We start from the raw sequence: 18,536 nt of genomic DNA, 5'->3' as shown, positions 1-18,536 counted from the left end.
AGACAGTTGCATACTCCCTCCGGTCCTATTTATAAGCAGCAAAAAAAAAATCACATAGTTTAAGAAATGTAGTTAAACTAGATAAAATGCATTAAATATGTCTTGAATCAAAATAAACTTCCAAAATTACCCTTTGTTATTAGTGTTGGAAAGTGGGAAAGAGAGAGAATAATTAATGAGACACATTTTACAAGCTAGAATTAATAAGGGCATCGTTGGAAAAAAATAATTAATATAGCTCAAACTTTCATTTGGTTCTTATAAAAAGGACCAAGGTTTTTCTTCTCTTTCATGCTTATAAATAGGACCGGAGGGAGTACTACAGACACCTAACATAAATTTAGAGTGAGATATATTAAAGTAGAGAAAAGAAAGAAATAGTAATGAATGTGATATATTTTGAATGTGATAATTAACAAAAGAAAAAGAAAGATTGAGAGAAAAATATGATGCCTTGTTGGCTTTTTGCACTTTTTCCATATGTTAATTAAGTTTCATGTTAGTTTAAAAAAAATAATTTAAGTTTCATGTTTGACAATACTTGTGTATATATGCTTTGGAATATATATGGAACACGCGCGTTATACATACATGCAGCACAATTAAAAGAGACTGATGAATGGAGTCCACAAGTTTCAATTGGGTGTCTCTGCTAGTGAACTGAGCTGAGTTATATATCATCGATCTGTTAGGTTGTGGCTTTGTAGCCATCCAGCGAGCTTCCAATATCACATCGTCAAAATCTGTGACAATTAATGAGTCTCTGTAACCACACGTACGTACAAGTGTTCATTGGTTTGGACTTTGGATCCACCTGATAGATTTATGTTCCAAGCTAAACTAATATAATTAATCGGTTTGAAATTATTTTGTTCATTGGTTCACTTTATATTAAATCTAAACGAAATTAATTATAATTTGTTCGGTTTTCAAATTTGTTTTATTTTTTTAACTCAAACCAGCTCGATGATCCGATTAGGTTTTTTTCATATTAAATTTTGATATTTATACCTCTTCAACTTTATTATTTACATATCTTTTCTATCTTTTTACATCATTTTGTCTTTGTCTTTGTCTTTTCTTATTAATCATCAAGTATCTTTAGTTATATTTATTTTTTCATTTTATTATCGTTTTTAGGTTAAAGGATTAACAAGTTACGTAATTATTTTTTTTGAAAGGCCAATATTATAATTGAAAAAATAACTATTGAAAAAATAAAACTAATGATATCTATAATACTTTTGAAGTTGATTTGACTATTACATAGATTGCACTATTGAAGAAAAAAGAATTCATAAATTCAAAACTTATGAAAGTACGAATTTCAAAAATAATTATTTATTTTTATATTAGCTTGATGACCAAAATCAAGTCAACCCGATGTTAATCGGATCGGGGTTATTTCGGATTTACGAATTCAAACTAAACCAATTAAATTTAGTCGGTTCAGATTTTGTTTTATTCCAAATTCTAGATCAACTCAATGTCTCAATCCACAAACACTCCACATGTGTACAATTTTTTTTAAAAAAAAAACCATGTGTCCAAATTCTTACCATAGAAATCAACATTGATTCATTCATACGTCAAATTTTCCCCCTCTAAGGTGGAAAAAATATACCACTAGTTTCAACTTTCAATTGGGTAGGAACTAATAAGGTGTCAATCGACCATGTGCATCTCTGTTTGCCATATTATCATTTAGGCCTATCATTTATGTAAAAGGTGTGAACTACGTACTTATATATTTCAAAATAAGGACAAAACCCCAGAGAAATGAAAATAGAGTCCAAAATCAAAAGATCCTTATTTTATAGCAATAAGTTTACTTTGCCACTCCAATTCCACACTTACACTCTAGAGAGAAAGAAAGAAAAAAAAATAGTGAAATAAGAAATATAATAGATGATGTGAGAAAAAATAAATAGAGAAATAAAAAGCGAAATAAGTTTTAAAAAAAGTTCATTCTTAATCATTCATGTTTAGGCCAAGCTATAAGGGTCAATAGCTTCGTAGGTACACGCATTTTTAAAATCCTTAAGCTTCGTGTGTTTATTTGGCTTTATAGGTTGACTCTCATTAAACAAATTTCAGATAAATTGAAGTAATTAGGAATAAAGAATCATTATCCGTGGAATAAAGAATGCTCAAAATATGAAAAAAGAAAGGAAAAATAAAAGACATATAATATAATAAAACTATCGAAATGTAATTTTATTATCTTAAAAATCCACCAAATTCTGAACTAACAATCATTAGGGCATTTTGTAGGCAAGAGGCCAAACACTTAACATGGATGATGGCATGAACAATCTTGTATATTATTGCACATTCCACGAGCTAGACCTCCGAATCTTTTGCGGCAATCAGCGTCACACTGGGCAATGCTTGCACAATCCATGTAGATTGCAGTGTCACAATAATTTGGATTAGGCCATGCGCTTGCCTCTGTTACTTTCACTAGCTCTCCATTTTCTTCATCACACACAAAACATATATTCAACGTCGCATGAATCTCAATTACTAATATAAATATAATCAAAAGTAAAATGGACTATGATGAACACTATAAGACTAATTACACATTTATTTTGAATAAGTTGTAAGTGACAAACATACCGATACCAGCGAAAAGAACAATCAGGGCGATTAAAACACAAGTGACGGCCTTCATTTTTTATTTCAAAGAACTATAGTGTTGTCTTGAATTCTAACTTATGGGTTGGTGGTATGAAGCTACATCACATATCAATATATATAGCTGAAGAACTCATTTGGTGGTCAGGATAGGATAAGTGGTGATATTATAGAAAGTTAGATAAAGATAGGATAGGATAAGAGCATAATATACTCTTATATTATCATGTATTTGAGGTGGACAAAATAGTAATAAGATAAGATAGGATAAGAGCAGAATATACTCTTATCTTATCATGTATTTGAGGTGGACAGAATAGTAATATGATAGGATATAAATAGTGAAAAATGCATCAATTTTTCTTTTTCGTTCCATCGGAAGATTCACATCAATTTTTTCTTTCAATAAAAAATACATAATATTTTAAAATATTAAATTTCTAAATACAAAAAAAGTGTTTTTTAGAGGCATTTAATAAGTGTCACATGTGCTGCTACCGGCATTAATTTTGTATTATATTTCATTATTTTTTTATTTTTTCTATATCATTGTTACCAATTTCTCCGGTATATACTTTTGTATACTATATATATATATATATATATATATATATATATATATATATATATATATATAAAAGTAAAAATGACTTGACCAACGCTATATTTATTATAATATATATACATTATTAAAAAAAGAATAAAGTGTATAGAAGTAAAATATATAAATAGAATTGACTTGATTATTATATTAATTAATAAAAATATTAATTAATTATTAATAATCCTCTATGTATGCTAATATTTATTATAATATTAATTGATTATTAATAATTCTCTAAAGGTAGCAAGAACAAGCCAAAGGGACTGATTGCAAGGGAGTTTCATTTTGATCCGATTGAAGGAGAGTCTAAGGTCATGACTAGAGCCCGCATAATTTTGCTTTTTGGTAAGCATATAGGGTGGTGGAAGTTTAATGGTAGCGGTGATGTATATCTTAAGGGGTTAGCGGAGCAAATTAGTCCCAATCATCCTAATCTTTGTGATTAGTTGGTGGGTGGTGTTTTTTTTCCTTGGTTGGCTTTTTGAGAGAATTGGTTGGTTTGGTGGCTTGTTTTAGTCTTTGTGGTTCTTGTAATCTTATCTTTCTTTCATGAATACATTTTTGTTTTAGAAAAAAAAATCCTCTATGTATGCTAATTACTAATTGTAAATTTTTAAAATTTCTCCTTTTCAAAATGAATATTGATATTATTTAAATGTTAATTTTTAACCACGACTTCAGAAAAAATTTAAAAAATAATAACAATAAATAATAAAATTTAAATTGACTTGACTCTCTACATTTAAGGCAACATGAGATTTTTTTTTAATGATAATAATTAGTAAAAAAATAAAATTTACTTTAGTTGTTACTAATATTTTATATCATTTGGCTGACATTTACATCATGGACAATATTAAGTAGTTAGTTCTCTAAAACACAATATTAATAACCTTTTATATTATTCATTATACTAATTATTATGTCCTAATAAAAATTATGGGTTTCTTAGTTGGCGACGAGGACGAAGTGTGCAGAAAGAGCTTCTAGGTTCAATACCTGCACAATATACACTTGAGAACTTATCTTTATTTTGAGTCTTTTTCATTGGGCGATTCTATGCTAATATTATAATAAAAACCGTGCGACCATGAACTATGATTTTTGTTAGAGATAACTAGGAGTAATATCCTACGGGATATTCCTTTATTTTATTATTGATTTATTTTGTAATATGTCTTAGAATATTCTTAGCATATTCTGTTATTTTATTATTATAAATAATATTGTCTACCTCACACACAATTTGTGGTGAGAGAATCCAATCTTACAATTTTAAACCTACTATTACAAATACTTTTAATCTCATCCGTTGAAATATTATTCACAGAATGGTTAATGTTTTTGGTCCATTGGACCAACTTTTTTCATGGTCCATCCTAAATAAAGCCTGTCTTTAAACCTTGAAAAAAAATAACCTTCAAATAAAAAATCTGAAAAAAGGAGATAGAAAAGAAGCTTGTAGCTTGCTCTTAAACTCATCATAGATTAATGCTTAGTGAAACATATGAATCCCATGCATAAAACCACGAATACTAGTGTAAGTCATGGTTAATTAGGCTAGAAACTCCTCTAGAATATGATTCGCTAGCTGATAAATTAAACAACACGTGCACAAGCCACTATTATTTCCTGGACGAAATGAAAAACATTAGGATAATTAATTCAAAAGAAACAACAAGCTAGCGATCCATGTTGATCATATCTCAAGGGTGAGGAAGAACACCGCCACCGGTACCAGCGCCGATTCCGGCACCGCCACCAGGTCCTCCAATGCTGACAGTACCGCCGATCCCGCCACCTAGTCCGTTATCAAATCCACCACCTACTCCGGCCCCAACTGTTCCAAAAGGCAGTCCATTGCTCCCAATCCCGGAATAACCGCCAACACCACCATAAGACATGAAGTTCTTCTGGTCCTTAAGACCAACATCGCTGGGAACATTCCTTGCAGTTAAAGCCACAGCCAGAGCTAGTACCGCCAATAAGATAAACCACTTAGCCATCTCTTTCTGATCTCCCAATACTATATATGTTATACACTAGGTAATAGAACTCGTTCTCTCTGTGTGTTATTTTGGTGTGTCTAAGTGAGTTTGGGGAGTATCTATTTATAGGGGAAAAAATTAAAACTAGTTGGTAAGGAAACAGTTGAGTGTGGTGAAGGAACTTGAATGTCACTGCAGAGAGCGTTGGTGTCGAAATAAAAGAGACAGATGAATGGGATCTACCGGGTTCAATGGGGTGCTTGCGCAGTACTGAACACAGTTATCATCCGTTAGGTTGTAGTGTGTACCTAGCCAGCTAGCCTGCAGGATTGGATGCAGGACTAGATCATATGGAAAACTCAATCCAATACCAAATGATTTTTTTTAATAAGCAAAATATTTTTTATTATGTAAAAATGATGTTATTTGAGTACAAAATGTATCCAACGTTTTGATTAAACAAAACGTAACCAAAGTTGAGATATACAAATAGTTATTTTTTCTTAAAATGAGATGTGAGACCAAGTTGCTATTGGTTCAACTCCAAAAAGTCTTTCTAATCGCCTTATTTCGAATTTAGATTCTCAACATTTCCATCAATTTTAACACATTTTAATTAATAAGTTGTTTCAATTGGCCAAAGGACAAAAAAAAATTATAATTAATTAATTAACATTTGCCGTTGATTTTTGGAAAAACAAAAGGTTAAAATTAAAATATTTGAAACAAAGATGCTCAAGAGAATGTTGGCATGTTGATGCGGCCGAAGAGGATCCAAACCCCTTAGTAAGCTTTTATGGAGATATAAACATGTATTCTTCAATTCAATGCCCCACCAGATGAGCAGTATTATTGGGTCAAAAATTAACATTCAACAACGTATTTTTTCCATGCATGTTTTCTTCAATTTGAGCGAAAACGGACTTTTTTCTTCCATAACTCATCTCTTTAAAAAATAGTTTGTTGGGCTGGAAGCACGAGCCCAAAATTTGTTCATATTGTCTAGGAGAGTTTTGGGCTATAAATTAAGTTTAGAGTAGTCAAAAATTGTCTTGATATCTTTTGGACTTCCAACAATCCAAGTAGTAGTTTTTATCTTCAACTCACTCATGTGAAACTTCATTGACCAAAAAAAAATGGAACTTCTACTTTCAATATTATCCTTCAACTCCAACTAGATTTGTCTTCTCGAGTTTATTTTGTCTATACTTGTACTCAAACGAGAGCACATAGGTTGTGTGTGTGTTATAGTTAGGGCGTAGCTTTGATCTTAGTTGGGGAAAAATTTATAAGCCCATTTTTTCACTTCTCTTTTTCACGAATCTTGAACCATTGAGTTAAGTGACCCTGATTCCACATATTAGACTAAGAGTGCAGACTCAAAATGATTCTTCGAGTCTAGGAAAGTGTTAAATTATAAATAATTGAGTATGAAATGGTCGAAAGATGTATTAAAACATTTTAGGCAACTTCCAACATCTCTACATTTTGTGTAGTTTTTGTCTTCAACCCATTGACCAACTTCTAATTTCAACAAGGTCTGATCTCTATTTTTTCTTTCTTTTCATTTTCCATCTTTACATATTCTCTTCTAACAAATAAAACGCATTGACTCTAGTCATGGGTTAGTTTCCCTTTTAAAATTAATGCACATTATCGCTCTTTTAGCTCAATAGTCGAGTATTTAAATTCTTAAATTGGGAAATGGGTAGCTAACCAATTCATAAGTCTTCAAATTTAACCTTTCAAAGACCTAAGTAAATGATTGATTTAATTTTTCTGCTTAGATATACAAAAATGAATCCAAACCAACCATTTTCATGTGGAGCAGTGAGTTTTTCTTAACATAATATAGTTAGTATTGTCTCATGAAATGAGATGCACTGAAAAACCTTCAATTGTGATAAATTTTAGTATCGGTCCCGACACCAATGCTAATTAATGGTGCTAGGCGCAAAGTTATGACTGAGTATCAAAATTCAAATTTATTTCATTTAATGACAGTGTCTGTCTAACTGCTCATTTGCCACAAGTATCGGTTCGACGGTTCGACCAACGAAAAAATCATTAATGAAAAGAAAGTATAATTTGAAATAGATCAAACTCATTTAATCGACTTATATTTTAGCGCGCGGTCTAGCAGAAACTATTATTTCATCTATTGCATACTATATCGATTTGTCTTTGTAAAATCTCTCACTCCATCCCCAAAGACCAAAGTCCATCTTATTCTCACTCTCATTTTGGCGGTTTCCCCGCAGCGGCTTTCCCGCGCCTCCATTTTGCGTCACTGCAACCCACATAACTAGCTCTCATCTGAACCAGTAGCAACCAACAATAGAAAGAGTGAGTTACCATTTTGTGAGTCTCATAACTAAAACTTAAGGGAAAGAACTAAAACAAATTACAATATATAATCCTAGATTAAAAAGCTAGAAATATTTTTCAGGGACTAAAACCAACATTTTCCATACTTCTAGGGACCTAGTTATTATAGTGGATATGGATGAATGAAGGTCCGGGTCAAACCGACCCAGCTGAAGATGAATACTGAATAATGTGACGGTTCCCCACGTTTCTGTTTCTCCTTTCTATCCTGTTTTGTGTTCGGTGTTGCGTGTTCCTTTTGAAGAAAATTTTCGGGGCTTTTGATTTTTGAGGATTTGGGGTTTCATAGAAGAAGAAGAAGAAGAAGAAGAAGAAGAAGAAAGGGTAGTGAGTGATGTGAAGGATTATTGAATTGAATGATGGAGAACTGCATCATCGGTTGCTGTGGAGCTTCTTCTTCTCGAAGGTACTCCTCCTTGAAGATCCCGTTTGATTTTCGTTCTGGGTCTCTCTTTTTCTGACCATCAATTTGTTGTCTCTTCTCTTTTGATTTTTAGAATATTGTGTAAAAATCTATACTTTTTTTTTTTGGTTTTAGGGGATTCATGAGCTAGGGTTAGATATAATTTTCCATACCCATTTTGCAAATTGTTCAAAGTCTTGTTCTTTTTAGGTTTTTCAATAGGAATACAGAATTTCTCAACTTGGGTCTTTTTTGTTTTGTTTGAAGTGGGTGTGTGAGGATTGTGTGGTGTCATCTGATTTATAAATTTAGGGTTTTGGTAGGTGGGGAATTTGTGCAATGAAGGTGCGTATAAGGTTATTTTGTTGAATTGTTTATGGGATGGCAAGATTGAACCTAGAAGCAATACAAGTCTTGAAGAAGGAGACAAGGTAAAATGGGTGATTCTCTTCATACTTGTTTGTCAATGGAGAATCATCACCCATCCACGCTCTTGTCCATGGATTCAAGTGCCTCTTCTCATGAGGAGCTGGATTTGGAGATGAATCCGCAGATCATACTATCTGGTCCGCCGGATATCAATTTACCTCTGTCCGCAGAGCGAAGCCCTCCTCCGCAGCTATGGAATTCTGATCCCTGTGATATTTTAGATGTTGGACTTGGCACTCAAGGATATAAGACTGAGAGTTTACTCAGCCTTCCGAAAACCGGAAGGAAATGCTCCAAGCGAGTTGATAGCATATGGGGTGCTTGGTTTTTCTTCCGATTTTACTTCAAGCCTGTGTTGCATGAAAAATCTATGGCCAAGGCTACCAGGGACAGCAATGGTGTTTCAGGGTTTGATAAAACTGATCTCAAGCTTGATGTTTTCATGGTTCAACATGACATGGAAAACATGTACATGTGGGTTTTCAAGGAGAGGCCGGAAAATGCGCTGGGCAAGATGCAGCTGAGAAGTTACATGAATGGGCACTCCCGCCAAGGGGAGAACCCTTTTCCTTTCAGTGTTGAGAAGGGCTTTGTTCGATCACATAGGATGCAGCGAAAGCATTATAGGGGACTTTCAAACCCCCAATGTGTGCATGGCGTTGAGGTTGTGCCATCACCCAATTTGATGGGGCTGGATAAGGACGAGCAGAAGAGGTGGATGGAACTCACTGGCCGAGATTTAAATTTCAAGATCCCTCCTGAAGCAAGCGATTTCAGTTCCTGGAGAAATCTACCCAACATGGAGTTTGAGCTTGAGAGACCGCCTCACCCAATTAAGAGTGCTCCTCCTCCTCCTGCTAAGAAACTGCTTAATGGGTCTGGTTTGAATTTGTCAACACATCTTTCTAGCCATAGTAACGGTGATGGTATTGATCTATCTCCTGTCAACGGCAAGAAGAGGAAGGACTTATGTCTTTATGGGAATGGGAATGGGAGTGAGGAAGAATGTTACTTGCCTGTTAATCCTCTACCTGATAGGATTCCAGAAATTGAAATGCACCCAAGTGAGCATCACTGGATGAATGACTTCAGCGGGGTTATGAACAATGTTTATGGACCCGTTACGGCTGCAAAAACTATATACGAGGATGAAGAAGGCTACATGATTATTATCAGTCTTCCATGTGTGGATCTCTCAAGTGTCAAAGTTTCTTGGAGGAACACTCTCACTCGAGGCATCATAAAGGTTTCTTGTTTGAGCACATCCGGGAAGCCTTTGATCAAGAGACATGACAGGACATTTAAGCTCACAGATCCATCACCAGAGCACTGCCCTCCTGGGGAGTTTGTTCGTGAAATCCCTCTATCAACTCGAATTCCCGAAGACGCCAATATAGAAGCATTCTATGATGGGCCAGGATCAGTTCTTGAGATCATGGTGCCAAAACTTCGTGTGGGATCAGAAGAGCATGAAGTTCGTGTCTGCCTTCGCCCTCATCTTGGAGGGAATGATCTTATGTTGACTTGATTTTGATACTTGCTATAAATTATTGGGGTTGCAGGCATGGTCCTTAAATCATTGTTGTACTAACTTATGTACCTGTGTAATCTACAATACAATAGTGCATCTCACAGTTGTCTCCAATTTTTCATTACTAATGGCGGTGATTTTTTTGGGCCCGTGCATCAATTAGCTTTTGGTTGTAATATCATTCTATTATGTTTAAACATCCGTTCCTGATCATTCATATGAATATATTAAATCTTGCCTATACTGGTATATTTTGGATTTGCTTGGATAGTATATTTCCAGTATTTATGTTTGTATACATGATGGAAAATTATGGTCTAGTTAAAATCCGGTGGACAACCCCAAAATGCAAGGGAAGTTGTTTTTATCCACCATTGTTTTAGTATTTTCCATTGTGTATACAAATAGAGTGTATTCAAGTATTCAAACATTCACTCAATGAATAAGTATTGGATGAATCATTCTTGGATTAAATGTCTTGTTATAGTGAGAAAGCTAGTCAATTCACTTAGTGCAGAAATTTTTCTATCTGAAAATATTCATATGCCACTCTTAGGTCTAGTGTAGACACCTAGAGATAGATGAAAGGCAAAGAAGATACATAAGTAATGAATGTGATATACGATGTGATGTAATAAGAAGTGAGACAGAAAGAAAAATGAGGTATTTGTGAGTGTCTATACTTCTATGAATCATAACTCTATATCTAGTAAATTCTAAAGTCAAATCAATTCTAACTTGAGTAACTAGCTGAAATGAAAGTTGATCCAAACCTCCTAATATTCAGCATCTTTTTGTTTTGGTGAGTGTGGTTGCCGGTTGCTGTCCTTATCCTCTGCCAATGTAATGGTTCACACCAAATAATTATAGTTGGTAAATAGTCCTTTACAACCCACCATGTGTTATGTTATGGAGTTTTGATTCATTTACACCTCTTTTTCTCTTCATTTCATTTTCATTCATCTTCTCTTCATATTTCTCACTTCTTTCTTTATCACATCATTTACTATATTTTTAATTTCTCCCTATTTTTTTCTTTCTCTATTTTGGTGTAATTGGTGTTATGTTATGGAGTTTTGATTCATTTACACCTCTTTTTCTCTTCATTTCATTTTCATTCATCTTCTCTTCATATTTCTCACTTCTTTCTTTATCACATCATTTACTATATTTTTAATTTCTCCCTATTTTTTTCTTTCTCTATTTTGGTGTAATTGTGAATGGAGTGAGAACAAATACTTATTGTGTTATAATTACAATTTGTTTTTAATTTTTAATTTTCAATTTTCTACAAGTAGCCTTTTAACTAGTATTTGGGTCTGGTAGCGTGTCTAATAAGAACTCCATTCTTGTTAATTCCATCACTTTCGATGAAATTAAAATGTAAACTCCACATGCCTTACTTTATTCTATTACAAATATATTAGATATATAAATGCATGTTTTGTTTTTTTGGTGCCAGGTTCAGTGTCTATATAAGAGCATGTTTGTAATTTTTCTTTTCTTTTCTGTGTCTCAGCACCATTAAACTGAGCGTATGATCTCAACTTCCTTAACACTAAATCACTAACAGACGTGTCCCATAAACCTTTGGCCCAACTCTAAGAAATTACTCTCAGATTTTGTATATTGCAAAGTGTAATTTTTTTTTTTTATAAGTCAATGAATGTATGGTAAATATAATTGAAACTGAACACGATATTTGCTAATGGAAAAAGAGTTATACTAATAGTTGTATGAAGAGTTTGTTTTATTCACACTCAATTTTTTCATATATTTTATTTTTACTCACTTTCTTTCATTTTCTATCTTCCTCCTCTTTTCTTATGACGTCACATATTATATTCTTGCATTTATCTCCCTTGGTAGAGGTGTGATTTAAATGTGAATAAACTTATTGGTATAATGAAAGTGGAGCTACAGTAAACACACTTTTGTTTATCAAAAGTTTTATCCAAACCAAACTTATTTCTCAACCTCATTCTTTCCTAATGTAATTTTAGTATGTTTAGATGAACGTAAGAAGAAATCATTTTGGTGAGAATTGAGTTTAATAAAATTGGATATGATAGATGTGATTTAAAATGACGTGAAGTATATTTAGTATTTACTTAAAAATTTAGTTTTTGAAGAGAATTTCATTTGGAAAGTTTTTTGATTAGAATTTATTTTGAGCATAACAATGGCTAAAACAAGTATGAATATAATCAATATACATATCCTTGAACTACATTTTAATATGAATTAATTTTAAAAAAAATTAATTTCATTGATTAATTATAGGTTTAAATACTATGGAGGTCCTTGAAATTTTCTGCCTTACGAAATTAAGTCCTTGAAATTTTTTTCCCGATTCCGAATCCTTGGGAAAAAAAATTTAATCATAATAAGTCCTTACTTGTGTTTCCAGCCTATGTGGCTCAATTTTTGCTGAGTCATTTATTCCACGTGGCTTTTCTATTTTTTTTTAAATACACATGAATTAAAAAAATAAAATTAAACATTTCAATTTAATTTAAAATCGTATTAACCTAATTAACCCTAAATACCTAAATCTAATTAACCCTAAATCCCTAAAAAGATTTTAATTTTAAATTTAAATGTTTAAATTTAAAATTAAAATATTATTAACCTAATTAATCCTAAATATTATTAACCCTAAATCCCTAAATCTAATTAACCCTAAATCCCTAAAAAGATTTTAATTTTAAATTTAAATATATAATTTTATTTTTTTAATCCATGTGTATTTAAAAAAAATAGAAAAGTCATGTGGAATAAATAACTCAGCAAAAATTGAGCCACATGGGTTGGAAACACGAGTAGGGATTTATTCTCATTAAAAAAAATTTCAGGGATTCGGAATCGGGAAAAAAAATTTCAGGGACTTATTTTCGTACGGCAGACAATTTCAAGGACCTCCAAAGTATTTAAGCCTTAATTATAATATATAAATGGTTTAAAATTTCATTAAGTTAATACAATGGCAATTCAATTTGTCTTGTGCAGAATTCCACAACGCTTATACTTCAGTTGGGAGGAAACGGCCTTTGGAAGTTCCATTGAGCCAGCAGAGGGAGGGTGTTGATTATCATCAAGACGGACAGGCCATTGACAAGATCGAGCCAGCAGAGGGAGGGTGTTCATTGTATGCTTACTATTATGCATATTATACACAGTTTCCAATTATTAAAGACAATTTGTATAGACTAGTAGTGACTAGGCAAGGCAGAGATAGTGCTAATTAATTAGTACTAATGCAAGACATAAATTGCTACCCATCAGTAGCAATGTAGCATCATTTGCCTTAACAGCCATTGAAACAAGATGCTTCAATCAGTGTTATTAAACGCAACCCATGTTTCAAAACAAAAAAAAATCGACCCAGTGATCGACTCGGTGAGGGAATTAGGTCAATGGGTCACTGATTCAACCAGTGAGTGGTTCAACCAGTGGGTCAATGTTCAACCAGTGAGTTAATGGTTGAACCATTTGACTCGGTATCCACTCAAAAAATTTAATTTCATAATATAACCAAACAATATTTAACAAGTGAGAAAAAAATAATTGTACATAAGGTATCTAATACATTATATATAATCTTATAAACATTAATTTATTATATTTTTATTTTTATTTTTATTTTGTGGTGTGATTAAAACTCATGAGTTTGCCAAACGGCACTTACAACATGCGAGAAAGCATCTCTATTATAATTTATTTGATTTGCTCCAATGTGTTGTACATATCCATTTGAAAAGAATCAATGACCCAAATACATAATTTTTTTGTTGAGATGAAGCCCAAATACAGATAATAGAAGCAAATATCAAAAACCACTTAAAGTGTATATAATAACAGAAAACATACGGCCCATATGGTTAGGATCCTGTATCGGTTTTTATCAAATATTTAAAAGGTTTTTCCTATAGTGGCTGAATGTTTATCAATTTTTGCTCACTAAGTTACTGTACTCATGTTGGTGAGAGATGTTGTTTTTCAACATTCTTACACACCTACTACACACACATTTTGTTTAAAAAAACACTTAATATTAAATAACATTTAAAGTTATTGATAATAAGTAAGATTTTCTTAAGTGTCCATGTCTTTATAAGAAAAATATTAGCAATACATGCGACCCTAGTACCACCATGTGCAGGCATTGGTATACATACCCCTTTGAACAAGTAATGTAGTTGTATCGGCAACGGAGAGATGGGTAGTCTAAGAAGCTCTCCTCTGCATGTTATAATTAGCCAAAATGACTCGTGGGAATATCACAAGGGAAAGGGGCAAGATGGACTTAACAAAGGTATGGAAGAACAGGAACCAAAAGCGTTTCTCATACAAGAAAAAACTACTATTTGTCATGTTAGGATGAACACAATTATTGTCCAAGGTGGTGGTGCACCCAAACATCAACCCGTTGGGTTAGAATTGATTTTAAGTTGCTAGAATCAATTCTGCTGGTTGAAAACGTAAAACCAAGTGTCATTGCTTGTTAGAACACCGTTCCCATATTGCGAACACCATTTCCTGCAATGTCAAGAATGCTAAATAATTCAAACATTAACTAGCGGGCAAAATGTAGATAAATATTACCCTCCGTCCAATTGAAATGCATCAAACAATAACAATTGTCAAAAGTAAAGTGACCTGACATAAGCAAATAGTACGAAAAAGGTCTCAGATTCAAATCGAGACCAACCAGTTCAATTCAAACGAAAAATAGATAAAACACGTAACTTGAAAATATAAATCATGCAGATAAAACACGTAACTTGAAAATATAAATCATGCAGCACAACCAGGTAAAAAGCAACTAGATTTAGTCGACTTCCTCAATCTTGGGGCCAGCACCACTTCCACCACTAGGAGCATACTCTTCCTCAGCTGCACCACCCACATCAGGACCACCAGCACCACCCTGGTACATCTTTGCGATGATTGGGTTGCAGATGCTTTCCAATTCCTTCATCTTGTCCTCAAATTCATCTGCCTCTGCAAGCTGGTTGCTTTCTAGCCACTGGATGGCCTGCTCAATTGCATCCTCGATCTTTGTCTTGTCAGCTGAATCAAGCTTTCCTGCAATCTTCTCATCCTTCACGGTGTTCCTCATGTTGTATGCATAGTTCTCCAAGGCGTTCTTGGCCTCGACCTTCTTCTTGTGTTCCTCATCCTCAGATTTGTACTTCTCAGCCTCTTGAACCATCTTCTCAATGTCGTCCTTGGATAGTCTACCCTTGTCATTGGTGATGGTGATCTTGTTCTTTTGGCCGGTGGTCTTGTCTTCAGCAGAGACATTCAAGATACCATTGGCATCAATGTCAAAGCACACTGTAATCTGGGGAACACCTCTGGGAGCAGGAGGAATGCCTGAAAGTTCAAATTTTCCCAACAAATTGTTATCTCTAGTCCTTGTTCTCTCACCTTCGAAGACCTGGATCAAAACACCAGGCTGGTTGTCAGAATATGTTGAGAAGACCTGTTCCTTCTTAGTTGGAATTGTAGTGTTCCTAGGGATCAAGACAGTCATGACACCACCAGCAGTCTCCAAACCAAGTGAGAGAGGGGTAACATCGAGAAGGAGAAGATCTTGAACCTTCTCATTACCCTCACCACTCAAGATTGCAGCCTGAACAGCAGCGCCATAAGCAACAGCCTCATCAGGATTAATGCTCTTGCACAGCTCCTTTCCATTGAAGAAATCTTGCAGAAGTTGTTGAACCTTTGGAATTCTTGTAGAACCACCAACAAGGACTACATCATGGACACTCCTCTTGTCCATCTTTGCATCTCTCAAACACTTCTCAACAGGCTCCATACATTTCCTGAAGAGATCCATATTCATCTCCTCAAATCTGGCACGAGTAATGGGGGAGTAGAAATCAATTCCCTCATACAAAGAGTCAATTTCAATTGTGGTCTGGGCAGTAGATGACAGAGTTCTCTTCGCCCTCTCACAGGCTGTCCTCAACCTCCTGAGTGCTCTGGGGTTACCGCTGATGTCCTTCTTGTTCTTTCTCTTGAACTCCTGAACAAAGTGGTTCACCATCCTGTTGTCAAAATCCTCACCACCAAGATGAGTGTCTCCAGCTGTTGCTTTCACCTCAAAAATACCTTCTTCAATAGTCAGCAAAGAAACATCAAAGGTACCACCTCCAAGATCAAAGATCAAGACATTCTTCTCACCAACGCTGGTTGCCTTCTTGTCAAGACCATAAGCAATGGCAGCAGCAGTAGGCTCATTGATAATTCTCATGACATTAAGACCAGCAATAACACCAGCATCCTTGGTCGCTTGACGCTGAGAGTCATTGAAGTAAGCAGGCACAGTAACAACAGCATTCTTAATAGTAACACCAAGGTAAGCCTCGGCAATCTCACGCATCTTGGTAAGCACCATAGAAGAGATCTCTTCCGCAGCAAACTGCTTCTCCTCACCCTTGTAGTCAACCACAATCATCGGCTTATCAGCAGGTCCAGGAATGAGCTTAAATGGCCACAATTTCACATCACTCTGAACAGAGGCATCACTGAATCTTCTACCAATCAACCTCTTCGCATCTGCGACAAACAACAACCAAGCATCTCATTCAATACACCACATCTCATATCACACACCAACAATTACACAAAATGAGGATCTGTTTGTTCAAACATATTAAAAAAAGACAAGACAACCAATTTTTAGATTTTAATTTTTAAAAAAACATGAGAAACAAACAGACTAAAAAAATTAAATTGATATTTTCAAATTTAAGAGTGATTTAACGATGGATAATAAAAACTAAACAAACTAACTAATCAGGTATCTTAAATCATACAACATACATCAATACATATCATATCACTATGCTGTTGAAAAATGAATTAGCTAAGCTTTCTATGTATCTTAAATCACCACATACATCAATACATATCATATCATTATGCTGTTGAAAAATAAATTAGCTAAGCTTTCTATAACACAGTAGATCTAGGTAACTATACATATCACATACTATAAGAAATATAAATATCTAAATAAAGAAAGCGGAAATAGAACGCGATTAGATCGAGAAATTTGAAAAAGTGAAGCTGCAAAGTAGATCTGACTAACCGAAGACGGTGTTGATGGGGTTCATGGCGACCTGGTTCTTGGCGGCATCACCGATGAGACGTTCGGTGTCAGTGAAGGCGACGTAGGACGGGGTGGTCCTGTTACCTTGGTCGTTGGCGATGATTTCAACACGGTCATGTTGCCAGACACCGACGCAAGAGTAGGTGGTTCCGAGATCGATACCGATCGCTGGACCTTCTCCTTTACCGGCCATTGGATTACGGTGGCGAGAGATCTAAGAGGAAGTGAAAGAAGAAGAGTTTGAAGACCACAGCGCCACCACTGTGGTTAGTTTCAGATTCAGTGTGAAGAGGAAGAGTTAGTTGTGGAAGAGTTAGAATATATAGTTAGGGTTTGGAGTGGTTCTAGAATGTTCGTTAGTGCCACGCGGTTGGTCGTGGGTGGCATCCTCCTGGCTGCTTCCTCTATGGGCCTCACGCGGTCTTAAGTCATTAACCAATCAAAGCATGTATAGAATAATTTTTGGGTAAATAGCCAATTCAGTCCCTAAATGTTTCAGCCGACTTCACATTGGTCCCTAAACTTCTAAAATGCCTTCCGCGGTCCCTGAATGTAGCAAAACTCATTCATGTTAGTCCCTCGGTTAAAAAAAAGTTGACGGACGTTAACAAATTTATTTTTTATAATTTTTTTTGCCTAGGTGGACTTCCTACGTGGAATTGGAATCTGAGAAAACATTTAGACGTCAAATCAGTCCCTCAATGTGGCAAACTAGTCCCCAATGTGAAAAAAAAAAAAAGAATTTCTATCACCTCCAAATTCTGATTCAGATCCAAAAATCTTCCAACTTCATCACAAATTGAACCCAAAAAACTTCAACAATGAGGTAATTTTCACTATGAGAGCTTCCAACTCATCCTCTTTAGATTTTTCCTCTCCGGACCCCCATCTTCTTCTTGTTGCAATCTCAAAGTTCTCAACTTTCTTACTTCCCATAAGAGTGAAATCCAACATCTCCACTCCCTATTTCCCACCTTCTCCAACATGTACGATAAAAAAAAAACATACCCAAAAAGCAGAACAAGTTCATCATCTTACAAAAGTTATGTTGAAAATGAAAAGGAGAACTTACTCTTTGTAGGAGATCAACAAATATCAAGACAGAGTGACATTTGTCAAGAAAAAACATCAATTTTTTTACATTCTTCAAATACCCAATTCATGATATATTCAAGAAAAGAAGGCCGAGTAAAAGAATGAAATTTTGTAAACATACAACCCATTGAAGCAAAGATACAAACATGTAAAGTGCGATTTGAGAAGGATATGCAAGATCTTCACTCTCATCTCCGTCCCCACCAATAGCCGATGGTGTAGAGTTTGTGCGAATTGTGAATTTACAATTTAGAGACCAAGATGAAGGGTTTAGGGGAAAATGTTACATGACGTGAAGCTATGATTATTCTCCCTCAAGTACCCTAGCCAGC

At 34.5% G+C, this 18,536-nt stretch overlaps 3 protein-coding genes and 1 long non-coding RNA gene across 5 annotated transcripts; 1 reads left to right on the top strand and 3 right to left on the bottom strand.

Moving 5' to 3' along the window:
* Positions 1–2,193: 2,193 nt before the first annotated feature.
* LOC130730454 (uncharacterized) lies at positions 2,194–2,735 on the bottom strand. The gene is made up of 2 exons (XR_009016353.1): positions 2,623–2,735; positions 2,194–2,478 (listed from the first exon to the last, which is right to left on the bottom strand). It is a non-coding gene; the product is annotated as an uncharacterized LOC130730454 (long non-coding RNA).
* Positions 2,736–4,691: 1,956 nt separating this feature from the next.
* Positions 4,692–5,587, bottom strand: LOC130730453 (glycine-rich protein 5-like). The gene has a single exon (XM_057582466.1). It carries the CDS (start codon positions 5,248–5,250, stop codon positions 4,951–4,953), a length of 300 nt encoding a protein of 99 aa, XP_057438449.1. The 5' UTR covers positions 5,251–5,587; the 3' UTR covers positions 4,692–4,950.
* A 2,202-nt stretch (positions 5,588–7,789) lies between these two features.
* Positions 7,790–10,224, top strand: LOC130730451 (uncharacterized). 2 transcript variants are annotated; one of them, XM_057582464.1, is made up of 2 exons: positions 7,790–8,026; positions 8,336–10,224. In XM_057582464.1, exon 2 carries the CDS (start codon positions 8,460–8,462, stop codon positions 9,978–9,980), a length of 1,521 nt encoding a protein of 506 aa, XP_057438447.1. In that variant the 5' UTR covers positions 7,790–8,026; positions 8,336–8,459; the 3' UTR covers positions 9,981–10,224. The 2 variants fall into 2 exon arrangements, with proteins under 2 accessions (XP_057438447.1, XP_057438446.1); XM_057582463.1 differs by having other exon boundaries at positions 7,791–8,026; positions 8,347–10,224.
* Positions 10,225–14,574: 4,350 nt separating this feature from the next.
* Positions 14,575–17,416, bottom strand: LOC130730450 (heat shock cognate 70 kDa protein 2-like). The gene is made up of 2 exons (XM_057582462.1): positions 17,089–17,416; positions 14,575–16,553 (listed from the first exon to the last, which is right to left on the bottom strand). Exons 1-2 carry the CDS (start codon positions 17,300–17,302, stop codon positions 14,815–14,817), a joined length of 1,953 nt encoding a protein of 650 aa, XP_057438445.1. The 5' UTR covers positions 17,303–17,416; the 3' UTR covers positions 14,575–14,814.
* Between the last annotated feature and the right edge of the window lie 1,120 nt (positions 17,417–18,536).

The sequence above is a fragment of the Lotus japonicus genome, chromosome 1, assembly GCF_012489685.1.
Source record: "Lotus japonicus ecotype B-129 chromosome 1, LjGifu_v1.2".
Taxonomy (NCBI): domain Eukaryota; kingdom Viridiplantae; phylum Streptophyta; class Magnoliopsida; order Fabales; family Fabaceae; genus Lotus; species Lotus japonicus.
This window is presented reverse-complemented; position numbering and strand designations above follow the sequence as displayed.

Bases quoted from the DNA above. Each gene is read 5' to 3' on its own strand.
- LOC130730451 (XM_057582464.1), top strand. From the start codon at position 8,460: ATGGGTGATTCTCTTCATACTTGTTTGTCAATGGAGAATCATCACCCA.
- LOC130730450 (XM_057582462.1), bottom strand. From the start codon at position 17,302: ATGGCCGGTAAAGGAGAAGGTCCAGCGATCGGTATCGATCTCGGAACC. The intron at 16,554-17,088 runs GTTAGTCAGATC...TGTTTGTCGCAG, and splicing joins CCCCATCAACACCGTCTTCG to ATGCGAAGAGGTTGATTGGT.
- LOC130730453 (XM_057582466.1), bottom strand. From the start codon at position 5,250: ATGGCTAAGTGGTTTATCTTATTGGCGGTACTAGCTCTGGCTGTGGCT.